Source organism: Aspergillus terreus, genomic scaffold (assembly GCF_000149615.1).
Source record: "Aspergillus terreus NIH2624 scaffold_7 genomic scaffold, whole genome shotgun sequence".
In the NCBI taxonomy this organism is placed as follows: domain Eukaryota; kingdom Fungi; phylum Ascomycota; class Eurotiomycetes; order Eurotiales; family Aspergillaceae; genus Aspergillus; species Aspergillus terreus.
The window spans coordinates 1,519,477-1,536,355 of record NT_165930.1 but is presented as its reverse complement, the minus strand read 5'-3'; the positions used below and the strand labels follow the sequence as shown (position 1 = coordinate 1,536,355).

The window sequence follows — 16,879 nt, the reverse complement described above, 5'->3', positions numbered from 1 at the left end:
CAGAAACGCGTCTGTTGTAGACAATATGGTGCCTACCTGTATGTAGTTACCTTAGGAAACTTGGAAAGTGAGGCTGTTTTGCTTGGGGCGGTCGGGCCAATCAGGAGGGGCGACTTATCGCGCTTCTGGAACACCCCGTTTTATCGCTCGCCTCTTTCATCCATCCCAGGCTCCCTCGTCGTCTTCTCTCTGCGTTCACTGGGTTATTGCCGACACTCAGAGATATAACGATCGCTTTGCAGTGTTATATTTCGAATACGACTCCAACTTGGTGGATTGGCACTCGAGGTGGCTACCTGTGACCGCGGCGCCTATCCGCGACTCGTGAAGTGACCCGTTATTGCCGCTGCCTCACTCTCAACTGATGAACATCGAAATCTAATCAGCCTAACGACCACTTTCGGCCTCTTCCGATACTACCTGTCGAATTGATACCTCAGTCCCCGATCCTCCCATCGATCGTGTCTCTCCCGTCGCTCCCGATCAAATTGAGAATCCCACGAACGGAACATTCCGGCCTAGTCTCGCGCTTCACTTCTCCGGTCTTTCACCAGATCAGTGCTATATTTCGTGGATAAACCTCTCCCTCAGCTGTCGCTGCGCGTGTTGATCATGCCCTATTCTCGTTCTTCAAGTCTCGAAAATACGCTGCTTGTCTGATCGATCGCGCGAACCAGTTAGCAGCCCTCTAGTTGGCAAACGATCACTCATCACCCAGAAATCTACTGAGATTCGACCTGATTGTTCGTTGTTGACCATGCTTTCAACCATGGCACCCTCGGAGGATACGATCAGGATGCCCCGTTCGTATCGTGATGAAGCAAACGAGGATGATGGAAGCAGGCAAAGTACGGATCACGACGTCTCGTTAACATCATCATCTACTTCCACCGTCTATGGAGACTCGCTCAGGAGTGAAGATGAGGTCACGCTTGTCAATGAATCCACGGGAGACGGTGAAGGTAGCGGTAAACAAACCTCTGGGCCCCGGCTTCTCTCTCCGGACGACACTATTGAACTCGCTCGTCGCGCGGTTGAAAATGGGATTCAGGAGACGAAACGCTCTCTGGCCGGAAGCGAAGCCGTTAGCGACGTGGTGAAGCCAAAATTGACGATTGATCTCGGCCACTCTAATATTGTGCGCATCCCGGAAGCGGTGGTGGATGCCATCAAGGACGAAGTTGAACGGTATGTGACGACCAGACGTCTTGTCAGAGATTGCATTATATGACTTCTCTTATTTCCAACAAATGCTGAATCCGTGACTGACTGTTGGCAGACTTTCCCTATCCAACAATCATTTATTTCATATTCCATATCGCTTCGCCGAATGCTCTCATCTTCGATACCTCAACATCAGAGCGAACAACTTCCGAGAGTTTCCTAAAGGCGTAAGTTAAGATATTAGTAGATGCCCATCAGATGACTTTGCAATGCTCACAACATCTAGGTGTACAAACTTCCCCTTCTTGAAATCCTGGATCTCAGCCGCAATAAGATCAGTCATCTGCCGGAAGAAATCAAAAAATTGACTTCTTTACGGGTCTTGTCGGTGATGCAAAATCGCTTAGATGACCTTCCCCTCAGTATTTCGGATATGAACAAGCTGCAGATTTTAAAGGTCGCCGGGAATCCCTTGCGGTACCCTCTGCGTCGGCTGCTAGAGGCTTCCGACACCGAAATCGGCCCCTCGACGATGTCGGATAACGAGAAGGAGGTCGCCCTGACTGCAGAGCTGAAACGATTTTTGAAAACCAAACAGCCGGCGGTCACGCCTGACCTCGACGATATTAAGTAAGTGACTACTGGTGGAATCTCCTTGAACCATGCTGACCCTCGTATCAGTGAGATCGTGTTTGATACTCCCAAACCTGTGAAGCGTGGGGTCAGCAGCCGTTTCCCTGTGATTCCGAGCACAGGCGACAGTGCTTCCGACCCGAAATCTCCATCGCTCTCGCGGCCTCCTCCAATCCCGTTGAAGTCTCATTACCGCATTGCTTCGGGCCAAGGGCTAGGTTTCCAGAGTGGTATCCTCCAGCGGCCTGGTGCGAGCATTATTCATGGAATCAATGAACGCAATCGAAGCAACAGCGAAGGCATCATCCAGGCGTCACTTGCTGCACGAAGCAAGCGCATGGGAGTCATCCGAAAGAATACAGATCTGGGGACTCTGGATGAAATACGACCGTATCGAAACAGCCATTTACGCGGCCTGAGTCACGGCTCTCTCCTCCGCACCAGGCCATCTGGCACCGCTGGTGGGAGTAACTCGTCCAGTCCGAGTAGCCCAAGGGAGCGTCGACGGTTGAAGGACGGCTTCGTCAATCGGATGTCAAGCCTCCCGGAGCACAAGGGCGAAAAAGAGACCCCTGAGCCTATCATTGAGAGCGCAAAGGGCATCCTATTTGCCTTGTTCCAAGTACAATCACATGTTTCGGCTTTGATCAACGTGATAAAACGTGACGACACGCGGCGAAACAGCCTCGAATTGGTTTTTTATAACGCTTCCACCCATGTCGAACGCTTAAACGATGCCCTCGAAGCTGCTGAGAACCCTCGGTCAGATGAGACGGAGTCCAGACGATTATCAAGTGAATCGGTCAAAAGGGAATGTGAGACCTGTATCATGGCCTACACCCATGTCGGGACGCAACTGCGCCACAGTTTGGACAAAATCGTCGCCAACGGTGACGCTCGCTACGTGCGGTCACTGATGTTAATGATATATGGAAGTGTGGTGGAGTTGCGCAATGCATGTGAAACCCTTGGAGTGCCCATCCAAAGTGGCAAACAAGGCCCTTCTACAAAAGCGCCGATCCCGGATATTACCAAAGATTCTTTCATCTCGGATGGGGTATCAGGGCCCACGTCAACTCCCACGCGCGGGAGAGAACCGTCGTTCTCCGTGCGTCGATTCCGGAGCGACACAACGATCCAGCATCCTCAGATCCCCGTCACGGAGCCTTTACCGGCAGCAGCCAACTACCAGTCTGCCATTGGTTCTCCCGGACCTATTTCTACGCCTTTCAGTCTCGATTCTCGAAGTCGATCAAGTAGCCGATCGAACCTCATCAATACCTCGGTCCCTTCTTCACTCGCCACCCCTCGTTCGGGCGAGGCTTTCCCTCCAATGCCTACTGCGGTGGTGCCACGAATCAACCCTCTGACCGGCTTGGATGAATTGGAGGAGGAGAGGATTTTCGAGAGAATTTTCCACCAACTGACAGCTGCGTATACGGCAGCTCTGCAGGCACTACCTGTGGCCCGTCGTCAATTCGTGCGCTCCCTTGAAGTGGCGGAGCAGGCAGGGGAACCCGAGGGAATCCGACTACTCTGGACCAACCTCATTCGCCGTTGCCGTGTGTGCATAGAAGTGTCTGAAGCGCTCAGCGTCCGCCTTTCGAGTATGAAGGTCAAGGAACCCGGTGGTGGGATGCGAAACCAGCGCGAATTCTGGCAGCTGTGCAAAGCGTTCATGCAGTCGTTCGTCGAGCTTGTGACGGATATGCGCGAGGTCCGGAGCATGCAGCTTCTTCCTGCGGATATCATTGTCATCCTCCGTCCTGTACAGAGGGCCAGTAGGGAAGCTGGCCGACTGATTGAGGCCTCCCCATGGTCATATCTAGCAGACATGGCCTCCGGGAATGCACCAGCCAATATCTATGGCCCACCATTGCAATCCCAACACTCGCAACATCAGATGAGCTCTAGTCTCTCTCCTCAGTCTATCACCCTTCCCGCGACACCCCTCAGTGCTGCCCTTGGACCTGCAGCGCAGGCAACCGTCCCGTCCACACCGGCCAGTGCGTATAGCGACAAGTTCTTCGAAGGTGATGTCTTCCAAAGAGCGGATTCGCTGCTGTCAATGCCTAACCAAGCGCCGTTCTTTGCCCGGCGATGATGGCACATGTCTCACGACAGGAGAACTCTTCCTGTGTGAAATTATAAAATTCCACTGGACCTGCGAAACGTTTCACGCAGAGACTTCTGGAGCGTGTGCTACTGGCATTAAGTGACACACCACGATCCGAACTCGAGCATTACTTATCCATCTATTGGATAGACGCGCGCAAACAGCTCCAAAAATGACTGGAGTCGGACGGTAGGACAACTATCATTGCGGACTGTGTCTGCAGCGCCTCCCCCAAACACCCCTGATATGATTGATTGTGTTGATGTATGTACACTTAGCCACATGTTTGTGTTTGATCTCTGTGAAATTTCTGTTGTGGCACTAGACCGGAGGCCTTAGCGCCTCCGATGGAAAAGATGGCGTATAGGATGAGGACTCATTTCATTTGGACATTGCATAGCGTACCTGTCATATTTGATGTTACCAACGGATGATGAGATATAGCGAAATGAATATTTTAAGAGACTCTTGCAGCATATCACAATATATCCTGCCAGCATGCAGCATCCATGCTTATGACAGACAGAACATTATATACCGGCGTACAAAAAAACCCAAACGCCAAACTCCGACCCTCTAACGTCGCACACAGCACAACCCCCCTTCGAACCACGCGGTGGGAGCAAACCTCCACCACGCGATACCATCCCCTACCGCGCAAGTACCACATCCCGCACATACGAGAACATCTCACGTGGCTTATTAACAAACACGGTGTGCCCAGCGCCGCGGAACAGATGGTACGTCAGGCCACGCTCGGACGCCCAGACGCCCGCGACGGCCGGGTCGAGCGCACACGCCGCGATCGCCTCGACGGGGCCGTTGCCGCCGTCGACGCTGCCACAGGGATGCGCGGCGAGCGTGACCGCGTCCGGCGCGGCGTCCTGCACAAAAAACACCCGCCGCGGCGGCTGGGCGAACCCGCGCGCCCCGTTCCAGGTCATGTTCTGCAGGACCAGCTCGGTGCCGATATGGTTGAGGAGCATGTCGAACTCGCCGGAGTAGATGTGCACGGCGAGGCCGTGCGTGGTGAGTAGTGTTGGGAGGATTGAGTAGGCGGGTGGTTCCGGGGGCGTGGCGAGCAGGAGGGCGGCCAGGATGGTGTTGTTGCAGGGGGTATAGGTGCCGTCCTCGTCGTCGTCGTCTTCGCTGTTGGGAGAAGGTGATGTGCGTGCGGAGAGTGGCGGAGGCAGGTTCAGCGCGCGTTGCACGTCGGGGCGGCTGAAGTAGGTCGCCAGCAGGGGGAGCGGGTCGACGGCGTCGCAGTCGTTATGGATGTCGTACACATCGAAGCACTTGCGGCGCGGGCTGGCGGCGGCGGCGGCGCGCATATAGTCTGTGGCGGTGGAAAAGGTCGCACAGGGCCCGTAGCAGGAGGAGTCGAGGATGGAGGCTTCGACGGCGTCCGGGGTGGGGGAGTCGATGGCGCAGGTGCCGTTGAGGGTGGCGCCCAGGCCGCGGCGTTCGAGGCTGCGGCGCTTGTAGTTTAGATATTCGGGGTTTCCGGGGATGCGGATGGGGTCCTGCTGCGGGGGGTAGTGGTTTGCCTGGTCGAGGACGTGGGTGAAGCCGCAGGAGTCGTCCGCGTCTGCGAAGACGGATAGGATGTCGTCAGGGAGGTCGAGGCGCGCGCGCTGCGACTCGAGGTACGCGCCGATGGTGACGGTGGACATGGCAGCGGGGTTGCCGATGGTGCCGTCTCCGAGGGCGATGGACTGGAGGTTGATGTGGAGGGACGGGTTCTTGGTGTTGCTGTCGACGAGGGCTGCGGCGATGTAGGGGATGTAGATGCCTGCGTAGGACTCCCCGATGAGGTGGACGCGCTTCGTCTGCAGGTGAGGGAAGACGAGGAAGAAGGAGCGCAGCCACTTGGAGAAGTCGGAGGCGACGCGGTCGTTGTGGTTCACGGGGTAGGGGATGCTGGCGGTGGAGTATCCGGTTCCCACGGGCTGGTCGACGTAGAGGACATGGCCCAGCTTGGTCCAGGAATGAGGGTTCTGGACGAGGCGAGTCGAGTTGCCTGAGAAGGACACGGGACCGTTGCCGGTAGTCAGGCCGATGAGAGATGAGCAGCCCGGACCGCCGTTGAACCAGACTGTGGCTGTTAGTTCTGTGCTTGCATGTGAGGGCATGGCAAGGGGAGAGACCGAACTGATCAGGTTTTCATCGTAGACAGGGTCTTCGGTCTGGAAGAGCCAGAAGAACATGGAGTTTCCGACCTCTGTCTCGGGGACAGGTAGCCGTCCAGCCCAGCTTGGGGGCAGCGACGCACTATCGGGCAGCGCTTGGACCTGGAACTGCGAGGCATTTGGCGATGCACGGGCAGCGCTGGGGAACAGAATCGCCGGGACAGTCCATAGGGCATGGAGAAAGAGGTAGATCGCTGCGAGATCCATAGAGGCCGGCGAGAAGCATCAATAAGGTATTCAGATTGGATGCAGGAATTCATCTCGTTAGAATCTATATACACGTTTATGGACATGTTGAGAAGTGGTCCAGAGTGATAAAGAAAGCTTATTGAGAGCCGTTCCGCTTGTAGACCTCAATAGCGGCGGTTTATTGAGTGTTAGTCCATGGAAATTGTCATTTGGATCCTATGGAACATCTTGGACAAAGAGACTCTCACTATATTGCGAGGAGAGTAGTATACTGGAGATTCGCAGAGTAACCAGCTACGAGAAGGCCCCTTGCCGTGTGGGATGCATGGTTAAGACCGACTTGAATCGGGGAATTTCACCTGCAGGTCCCAAAGGCTATCATGAGATGCAGAAACAAAGGCCTTCAGAATGGCTTCTCTCCTGCTCACCCTGCACGGGTTCAACTATGTTCTATACTCCGTATGTTCTAAGCATTCATTTGGATGTTGTTGCATCGAAGCAAAGGGGTTGGGATAGGGCTTAGGGCTAGGGCCGAATCACGGGGCCTCCATCCCAAAACGGCATTACTCCGCCTTCTTCTACACTGTCTCAGCCTCCTCACTTCTCGATAACGTCCATGGAGATTATCCCCATCACTCCTCAAGTCATGAGCCTACCACGAAAGCCAGGCTAGAGCCAGATCACCTCGTGGACTACTACCTCATGGTGTACTGCATAACTACGGAAGTACTACCTTCACCGCTTGGACGTGAAGAAGGTTTGCTAGCGGAATCCCGAATCAACACCGCTCCGGTATAACGCCTTGACTGCGAACGGCCGGACCCCCAATTGCCTCTGTTCCAGCCGAGCCGAAATGAGGCGACCACGCGACGGAACGAAACTCGACGCCTCACTTCTGAAATGCACGAGTCACGCCATGGAAGCTGTCCGCAACCTCCTTCAAAACCGCATCTGTTCACCGTATTAGGATGCTTTCGACCGCCGGTATGGACTTTCCCATCCCCCCTGTTGGGTCGTGCAAAAAGGAGACTGGGAGATCCCCCAAGTTTAAATAGCTGATAGGAATCCCAGGGCGATGATCTCCACGGTCGATTCCGGTTTTTCCACCCCTTGGTCGCCTGCACGTTAAACCCCAATTTAGTTGCAATAATTGGTCCGTATTATTGATCCAGGCCAGCCATGCTTGACCCACCCGCTTTGGAGATGGACGTGTCTAGTTTACCGTCAGTCGGCCGCTTTCGTATGTGGGTCAGTATAGGCTCATCGTCCACGGCAAAAGCCGCGGGATGGAAGGCGAAAAAGCAAACAAGCATTTGCTCGCTATGTGCGCCCCTATCCTTGTCTCGATTCGCCCCTTCAGCGGCGTGGGAGGGCTTGTAGCACGAGTTGCCGACCATGATGGGCGCGACAGGACTCGATTTGCGTATGTCGGTGGACAAAACGGGACAGAGACGTTCAAACTATTGCCCCCCCCCAAGCCTGGCCCACGGAGTAGACACGACTTCTACAGCCGTGTGGGTTCCCCCTGCATTTTCCAACGACACTTGGACATCACAAAAATATCAGACCTCGGCCACCGACCGGTGAGAGGTCCAAAGTAGCATCCATCATCACCTCTTGGAGTCAATGAAGTCCGACTCTTGATCCGTGGTCCCAATGCGCCAAAACACCGCCTCCGACGGTCCAGCTTGGCCGCATGACTGCACCTCGGTATGCTGGTGCAAGAACCCGTCGCCCCGGATCAACACCAGACGGTCGTCTTCCGGTCTCCGCTCAGGAAACATTAATCGTTTTATGGATGAGAACGAGCGAGGCACGGATGCAAGCCCGTTAAATGTATCCACAGGCCCCATCGACGACGGATCGGACTATTGGAATGTTCATCCCTAGCTTCAAGTTATGTTTCTTGGGGCTTCGGATCGGGAAAAAGCAAAACACCAATGTGTCTCTCTTGAACACCGCTTGCGGCAGGCTGCATTACTCTCTATCGATTCATACAATTGTGGGTGAACCCGTCCAGACGATTCTCCTCTTTTCCGGTGTTCTCCATGCGTTGCAGGATTACCATGGTGGATATTATGCTGCCACCTGACTCTTTATTTTGGGATTTTCATCTTCGCCCCCTATACAGCCGACGGGCCACTTTCTTTGTCAATATTTCTTTTGCCTCCTGCACGTACAATCGGCGATCCCGTGGCGTCCCGTAAGGGCAACTTTCTCCCTATGATCTCTCCCTGTCTCCAGGCTCGCACACCACGGGTAGCAGCAGCGTGTCCACTCCCCAGATCACTCCCGATACCGTGCCCTGTCATAGTGAGGAATGCGCTGAGGCTACCGAGAACCCGCTGCGTGGAGACCAGGGGATTTGAGTTTGCCTCCTCGCGCATGCTATGCACTCGCTCTAAGACCCCCTCCGAAGACGTCCTGAAGACTGCGAGTGGGTGCTCTACCTGCTCTCGGATGGCCACCATCCCACGTCATCCACTACCGACTATACTGTACAGCACTGCTACCACCACCGTTCGTGACTTGCCTGTCCCGGCCTTCTGCTTCCATGGCCATTTAGAACCTGTAGCTGCAACCGTCAAGAAGTCATCAGCCTCACTTTGACTTTCCCCTGCAATAGGAAGTGGCGCCTCGGGCTGGTGAGGTTCGCCGTCTCCATGCTGCTGAACCCATCCTCTCCCTTTCTCCCTTCCTTTCTGGCCCGCGCCGTTTATCTGTAATGAATCCTCTGATTCTTTTTAAATTTTTATCCTGTGCAAGGTCCCCTCTTTTCTCCTCACCGATTAGAGGTCATTGATTTCCCCAACATTGACAGACGCCCACTTGGTTACTTTGTCAATCGTGCCAGACTGCGGCCGTTTGTTTGCTAGCATTTTTAACAACTCCAGTTGCATAGATAGGCATTGGGCTTTCTTCCTTTGCTCCTAGGTGTCTCTGGTTTGGCCAGGCTTCCGTTGTTTCCTCGTGACATTTTTCCTTTCGTGGGGAAGGGGAAAAAGAAGGGAAGAGTCAAGCGGTGACTCCCCGAAAGATAGGAAGGCCAACGTCCAGCATACAAACCCCCGTGAGTGATCGACATTGCGATCGGTGAGTACTATCATCTCCTCCTCACCTGGTTACCCCTCGAGCTCAGCAAGGACTGATAAAACAGGGTTACTCGCAGGGATCCCGATCACTTTATCCCCCGGCCGACTGCTGTATGACCCAGCTGTTCCTTGCTTCAGTCAACGAGACATGCCCGTGGACTTTAGGACTTAGCGCACCCAAGCCACCACAGATACCCGCCTCAACACTCGTGGTCATTTCGCGGAATAAAAAAGAATAATAAAACAAAAAAAAATTTCCTGGGATCGTGGGATCGGATGGAGATGGACCTTCAGAAAACGAAAGAGGCTCGGCGGGATGCTCCTGCGAAGCAAGAAGAAGGCACCGAAGGTCCTTTAAATGCGTATGGAGGGAAGGCCCATTCAAAAGATTCCCCAAAGAATGATTCTCTAGATCATCGGGATGCGAACGACTCCAAAACATCGACAGTTGTGGACCGACGACGTTCATCAGCCAAATTCACCTATGATGACGGAGCTCGTCGAGCTTCGATACCGTCGCTGCCAACTGCTTCCCCAGCCTCGTCGCCTTCGTCAAAGACCATGGACATTCCCCCGGCGTTGGGACTAGGGCAAAAGGAACAAAAGCTCTTGCTGTCCGCGAAGCGATATCCCCCGGTGACAAAGAGCACTCTCAGTGAGCTGGACCTGCCATGCATCATGAGCAACATCAACCTCCGCATGGACGCCAACTTCGATCGCGACCTCCACTTTAAGCCCGACCTCGATGGCGAAAAGGGCCGACGGAAACGCAAGGAAGCCGCAGATTACTGGGAGGCCATGGCTGTCGAAATCACCATTTACGCCTTTGGCGCAGCGCATCAGATGGGGAATATCACGGAGGGATCCTCCGAGCCACGACAAATGTTTGAACCTCGACTACCCGCCATGTTTGAAACGCTACAGGACGTTTTGAAGACCCTCGTACCAGAGCGAGATCACCCCAGCGTCATGCAAAACCTCGAGGTGGCCCTATTGATGCAACAGATCCAGAAAGGCGTGCTGGATATGGTCGGGGTAGCCAAGTGGCTGGCGGCGCTGCTGAAAACGCACTGCGCTCCGATGCGCGACGAATGGGCCGACCGGATGGTCACGCAAATTACTTCGGGGTCGCAATCGCAGGACTCGTTTGAGATTGTGCGCGGGTTGCAGACTCTGTTTGCGATCTTGGAAGCTATGAAATTGGTGAGTAGCTGACGCGAGCAGAATGTAGATGGGTCACTAACGTTACCAGGACGTTGCAAACCACCAAATTCGTGCGTTTCGGGTCCTCCTTATCGAAGACACAATCCCCTTTCTTCAGGAATACTTCCGAGGGAAAATGCAGCGAGACAATTTCCGCGTCGAGTCGGCCCGCCGCTGGTATATCGATCTGCGGGAACGCGAGCTCCGCGCGATGGAGAAACCGATCCAGACCGACAGCTTCTGGCCGTTATCCCTTATGTTCCGTGGTATATCTGAATTCCTGCTGCAGTTCCAGGGTCCCGATGCATTCCCCGAAACGTTTGTCTTTGATTCCGACCGGTTATGGCAGCTGCGGGCATGTCTGCAGAATCTCATCAATCTTGACATTTGTTGGTTTATCTTCGAGTCCTACATTCACACGCAAAAAAGATATCTCTCGGCCCCAGCACAGACATACGCAAGTTTTCGCTCTCGGATCGGATCCTTGATGGAGACAAACGACGATTGCCCGCGGGGGTCGCCTCGCTGGCTCAAGAACGTCCGATGCATCGCCCTCGAGATCGCACGGTTCGCCTGTGCGGCGTGCTGCGGCGAGTCCATGGTGTCGGACACGGTCATTGCGCCGATCGAAGCGGCGCTGGAGTGGCACCTGTCGAACGAATCCGGCCTGTTCCAGTTCTTCCAGAATTCCCTGCGCGAGAAGCTGCTGTCGGAGACTTTTGCCTGTGCCAAGAAGTACCTGAACATGTCGCCTCTCGCCATCTGCGAGTCGCAACGACACCATCCGCAGCCGGCAGGGCTCCAGCAGCAACACGATATCGAGCGGATTTCGATGCGCCTTGCCCATATGGGCGTTTTGCACTGGAAGGTCTGGGCGCCGATTCTGTACGTGCGGGAAAGCCTGTCGCCAACTGACGTGGCAATGGCTCCGTGGACTGCGTGACGTGGCGTAGATGTTGGTTTTCTCGGTTGATCTCGGCAGCATTGATTGGAGTTGACTGTTCGTATATTGCGTTTTGATTGCAAGTTCAGCGTCTGCATTGGTAGTTTGGGTCAGGCGTCCACCGGAAGGCTAGATACATGGCTTGTTATAGAGATAAACAGTTAATTAATAAGTTGCTATCAGATGCAACAGATGTAGAATACGTAGTGGACTAGTATGCTTTTTGGTACCTGTTTCCGTACAACGCTGAACAGTCTAAAATCCAGAACCTGCTTTAAGCCTAGGCCAATTGCCTACAACTGTGGTCTTTAATGTAATAGAAGCTCCCACATGCTAATTCGTACTAAAGCGTAGGTATGCCCTATGGCGGCGGGCCCATATGCCATATAATACAGTACAATTCCTATAACCGTGGCCTTCCATGTGGCAGATGTTTTCCCGGGGCAGACCTAATTATAAAGTAGGATATGCCCGTATTCGCAGCCAGAGAGTTAACTACAACCTACTAAACTGCGGTCTCTATAATAGAGGCCTTTAGCATTACTATCACTAGTCCTGTCAATCTTGCCGATTGTCGACTATGATATATGAACAATGACATGATAAGCTCAGCCCCTTGTTACCGGCTTTCTTGCACTTCGCTATTCACCGTCAGAGGCAAACGTTGGGGTTGATTCAGAGATCTGGAACACGAATCAGGTACAATCACCAGCGGTTGAAGATCTTTATCGATCTGTGGTCACGATGGGCTGGGATTGAACAGCTAGGATCAGAAGTATTGGCAAACAAGTAGTTCACTGCATCGGAGTATCAGATATCCGAGGGGTTTCCAACCGCCAGATCATGGGCGTACCGCAATACTTGACAGCGAGACCTAAGTTCTGGTTTCGCTATTCTTCCTGAATCAACCTTTCTGGTATATATTCAATAAGGTTGAATACAGGATTCCAGTCTTGCTGAATTTGAGCACGGCGGGACCGTGTTCTAATGATAAGACGGAAAAAAGCCAGGGTTCTGTGACTCATGCCCTATTCTATCATTAAGAAACAGTATACTTAGTCTAGATATATCTCCCCGTCAGAGAATCTGATCGGCAGCGCCCATCGTCGGTTTCCGAATAAGCTCGACAGATATCTCTGTCTATATGAGGCTGTCTTGTGTTAAGCGAGACAACTAATCGCGGATAAGCATCTTAACATCGGGCGAAAGATATAAATATAGAAGTCTTACGCTCTGCCATTGAGCTAGCCTAGCTGTTAGCTGTATTGCTGCAAAATTAAACATCTTAACACTGAAAAGTACTACCTACACCTTGGATCAACAGGTGTTCCGTTAGGACACACCTGCACCAGTATGACTAGTTAATTACAAGTGGGATGCAAAAAGTATTTAGAACACCCGAAAATGGTTAGATTGATTTCACTAGGCCGTCTACTAAAAATGGTCGATTCTGCGCGGCAGGAACCTCCAAAATTAATACTTTGTAGAATGAAGCTCGCAAATTCGCGATCTAAGCTGGGGGCTTAATTGAGGTCCTCTGCGGCCTCGTGGCGTCTCAAAATGTTGAATAACTTCATGAAATCTAAGACGCGTCAAGTGCTCTGGTTAGGTTCAGTATGGTAAATATAGTAGGCGGTCAAACGCGGGCACGCTACCCATTTTCGGGTGTTCTAAATACTTTTTGCATCCCACTGTATCCTCTCCGTTCACGGGCATCTTATCAACAAACACTCCCAAACAACCACAATGGCACACATAACCCTGCCCAATCAGCACCTATCATAAAACACAGCCAGACAATGCGCCTCACAAACCCCCTCCAAAGCGCACACCTATGGCTCCAATCCCTCAAAACCACCCAACTCCAACGCATCGCCCAGGCCACGGGAATCCAATCCGCAGGCCCAAAAGGCCCTCTCATCCAGCGCCTGGACACTGAGCTGACCGACTCCGCATACCGTTCTGGCCATGCCACCCCGCAGCCCCTAAGCATCCTCAGCATCGACATGGGCATCCGCAATCTAGCCTTTGCGCATTTGCTTGTGCCTCCAGCGCCACAGCTCCGGGCGACAACGCCCCCGGCAGCGACGGTAGTCCCCACCCTCCAAGCCTGGCGGAGGCTATCCCTCTCCGCCCCGGGAGATGATTTTTCGCCGGGGACGTACGCGCCCGTGGCGTACGCCCTGGTCACGGAGTTGCTGGCGACGCACCGGCCGACGCATGTTCTGATCGAACGGCAGCGGTTCCGCAGCGGAGGCGGCAGTGCCGTGCAGGAGTGGACGCTGCGGGTGGGGGTGTTTGAGGGGATGCTGTATGCGGTGTTTTTTGCGCTGCGCCAGCGGGAGCGGGAGCTGGCGCGGGGAGCGCAGGCGGAGGGGGGTATGATGCCGGTTGTGTTAGGGGTGGAGCCGCAGCGGGTTCTGAGGTATTGGGATGGTGTGACGGGAGGAGGGACGAAGAGAGTGTCGTCGCGAGAGGGGAAGAAGGTTAAAATTGATCTTGTTGGTAGATGGGTTTCTTCTGCGATGGAGGAGAGGGTGGAGGCGGAGGATAGGGTGGAAGGGGCGAGGAGGATGCGCGTTGGGGAGGGTGCAGAAGTACGGCAGTGGGTGGATGGGTATTTGGATCGGTGGACGGGGAAGAGAGTTCGACGGGGAGAGTCTGCGGATGGAAGACCTGACATTGGCAAGTTGGATGATCTGGCGGATTGTCTACTGCAGGGCGTGACCTGGTTAGAGTGGCAGGTGATGCGGGATCGCATTGTGCGCGAGGGTGTGAATGCTTTGAGTGATGTTTTATGATACCCTTGTTCATGTTCCAGGCTGTATGTACAATAATGACAATGGATCTCATTCTAGTTGAGCCATATAAGCTAAATACCATGACATGGTTACCGACCCATCACCTAATAACCATACACCAAGGCGGAGAACTGAGCGAGTGTAAAAGCTTGTTGAAGGGACCTTGATCCCATGAGAAAACCACCAGAGACTTACGCCACTGGATAATGATAGAAGTAAAGTCTAAAGCAATGAACAACTTTGTACCAGAAGTAAACAACATGCCTCTCGTAGATACGCCCGCGCGTGCTTGCCCACAAGACAATCTCAGTTACAAATGGTCATCGATGGCTCAGGATCCATGTCTTGGATCGATGGGCTTAGTGGCCAGTGGGCAGAGGGAGCTTGCTGCTGGTCAGGAAGCCAGTGGGCTTGGCGACGCCGCTGGGGAAGGGGAGAGTGCCGTTGCCGAACGGAGGGCGGCCGTGGCCGTGGCCGGGGTGCTCGGGGTGCTCGGGGTGTTCAGGGTGCTCAGGATGCTCGGGGTGCTCAGGATGTTCGGGGTGCTCAGGGTGAGAGGGCTTGCCCTCGTCGCCGGCACCAGCAGTAGCAGTAGGGGTAGCGGTCTGCGACAGTCAGTAAGATCGAATCTGTAATGCGGACATTCTGACATACCACAGTGACGGTGTCAGTGACGGTGACGGTAGTCGGAGCACCGCAGCCCTCGCCGCTACCAGCGGTGGAGGAAGTCACAGGAAGGATCGTGTAGGTAGAAGTACCAGCAGAAGGTCCCTCAGTGGAAGATCCCTCGGAGGCTCCTCCAGTGGAGGTAGCACTCTGCATGAAAGAGTTAGATTCGCAACACTCGACCATCAGGAATCGAACATACAGCGTAGACAGTCTCGGTGCTGGTGGCGGTACGGTGGATCGTGGTGGTGACCACCGAGCGAGAAGAACCCGTCCCCAGGGTGTAGGTCACGGTCACGTCCGAAGTACCAGTCAAGGTCTCAGTGGTGACGGGCAGGCCGGAGCTGACATCCGTGCTGAGGATGGGCTTAGAGGTAACAACGGCCGAGGAGCTAGAGACAACCGACGAAGAGCCTGCGGCCGCGGAGGACGAGCTAGGAGGAGTCGGGTAGACGAAGATGGAGGAAGTGGAGGTGGCGGTCTGGTTAAGGGCTCTGCCGTGGAAGAAACGGTGGTGACGGGCAGGAGCGTGAGTGGCCTCAGAGCTGGCGGCCAGAGCAGCCAGCAGGGCGACAGAGATCTTGGTGGTGAACTGCATTTTGATGGGAACGAAGGATGGTGACAGTCAATGTCGGTGAAGTCAGAGAGTGAGACAAGAAAGAACGAAGTGCGAAGTCTATTCGCAAGCAAGACAAGAACAGTAAAGAGTGACTGGAAAGGCAGTAAGGAATGATGTCTCTGACACGGGGAGAGAAACAGAAGGGAGGATGGGGCCAGATGGTGGAGGGTGAGGGTTATAAGAACGCGCAAGAGAGGAATGGCAGAAATTAAGGGAAAAGGGAACCCAAAAGAAAAGAAAAGGAGAATAAGCTTGTTTGATTAATTGTGATTAATTCTGGATACCAACAGAAGAGGAGCCCAAGTATCTGATACACACACACGCTTCATCCTGGAGTTCCTACTGGGTGGGACGGTACGATCAGAGTGGGAAGACCGGTACGGCGGTACGACAGTACGTAGGTAGTATAGGTAGGTAGCAAAGTAGTAAAGTGGGAGAAAAAGACTCGAGAATTGTTCATATCGAGGCTAATTAGAATTCATCTATTTTCCATCGGGTTGGCTCATTTCTTTTTATCTCAAATATTTTTTTATTTTATGCACGTTGACGCAAGTGGGCCAGGCACAGCCTTCTGATTGGGTGTATTCCCAGATTAGGGCCCATCGGGAAGAGTGGCGTGGATTATGATTAGCCAGGGATCTAGTTTAATCTCGCCGCGTGCCTCGAGTGGATCCAGACAGTGATTTTCTCCAAGTAAACAACGAAGGCACCAGCATTGTTTGTCCGATTTCTTTTCTGCGTCTCTCTTGACCATTCAGTCACTCTCCAATGGGAGAATTTCTACTCACACCATCATAGCCCGTCGTATCATCAGTGCCACCTCCTGCTGTCAGTCGGGCAAAAGAACCTGTGCCACAAATGTGACCCGGACTCATCTCATTTCCCGGATGGATCCGTGGATGGTGGCGGTGGTCGACAATTGGGACTTAATATCCAGCCCGTGGTGGAAGACGCCAATCTACTGGGAGTGGCGTGGAGATTCCATCCACTTTACGAGCATACTCAGGAGGCTGAGAGAAATCGTTCAACTACGGAGTAGGTAGAGGAATTAAAATCGGAAACTTACTCCGTACTATGGACGCCGACGGATGCCTCTCGGCTTCTGGTTACATTCCACCATTGAATTTTAGTCCCTAATTCCCGTTAGCGAGAGACATTTTTTTTCCTTGGCCGACGGGGAAGACTTTCCTGAATCGGCTTCTTGATTCAATCGAATTTTTGGGGACTCCCTGAGTACAACAGAAGTCGGTAGAAGAATCTGTAA

At 53.5% G+C, this 16,879-nt stretch overlaps 5 protein-coding genes across 5 annotated transcripts; 3 read left to right on the top strand and 2 right to left on the bottom strand.

The window, feature by feature from the left end:
* Positions 1 to 769: 769 nt before the first annotated feature.
* ATEG_05485 (RAM signaling pathway protein domain-containing protein) lies at positions 770 to 3,901 on the top strand (the record flags this gene model as incomplete). The annotated part of the gene is made up of 4 exons (XM_001214663.1): positions 770 to 1,188; positions 1,280 to 1,391; positions 1,451 to 1,794; positions 1,846 to 3,901. The coding sequence occupies 4 exons, from the start codon at positions 770 to 772 to the stop codon at positions 3,899 to 3,901; spliced, it is 2,931 nt and encodes a 976-aa protein (XP_001214663.1).
* A 662-nt stretch (positions 3,902 to 4,563) lies between these two features.
* Positions 4,564 to 6,309, bottom strand: cp9 (putative serine carboxypeptidase; the record flags this gene model as incomplete). Its single annotated transcript, XM_001214662.1, has 1 exon — positions 4,564 to 6,309. The coding sequence occupies one exon, from the start codon at positions 6,307 to 6,309 to the stop codon at positions 4,564 to 4,566; it is 1,746 nt and encodes a 581-aa protein (XP_001214662.1).
* Positions 6,310 to 9,665: 3,356 nt separating this feature from the next.
* Positions 9,666 to 11,529, top strand: ATEG_05483 (TCP11 family protein; the record flags this gene model as incomplete). The annotated part of the gene is made up of 2 exons (XM_001214661.1): positions 9,666 to 10,586; positions 10,636 to 11,529. 2 exons carry the CDS (start codon positions 9,666 to 9,668, stop codon positions 11,527 to 11,529), a joined length of 1,815 nt encoding a protein of 604 aa, XP_001214661.1.
* A 1,799-nt stretch (positions 11,530 to 13,328) lies between these two features.
* On the top strand, positions 13,329 to 14,330 carry ATEG_05482 (uncharacterized protein; the record flags this gene model as incomplete). The annotated part of the gene is made up of 1 exon (XM_001214660.1): positions 13,329 to 14,330. One exon carries the CDS (start codon positions 13,329 to 13,331, stop codon positions 14,328 to 14,330), a length of 1,002 nt encoding a protein of 333 aa, XP_001214660.1.
* Positions 14,331 to 14,876: 546 nt separating this feature from the next.
* On the bottom strand, positions 14,877 to 15,594 carry ATEG_05481 (uncharacterized protein; the record flags this gene model as incomplete). Its single annotated transcript, XM_001214659.1, has 2 exons — positions 14,877 to 15,146; positions 15,199 to 15,594. The coding sequence occupies 2 exons, from the start codon at positions 15,592 to 15,594 to the stop codon at positions 14,877 to 14,879; spliced, it is 666 nt and encodes a 221-aa protein (XP_001214659.1).
* Positions 15,595 to 16,879: the final 1,285 nt, after the last annotated feature.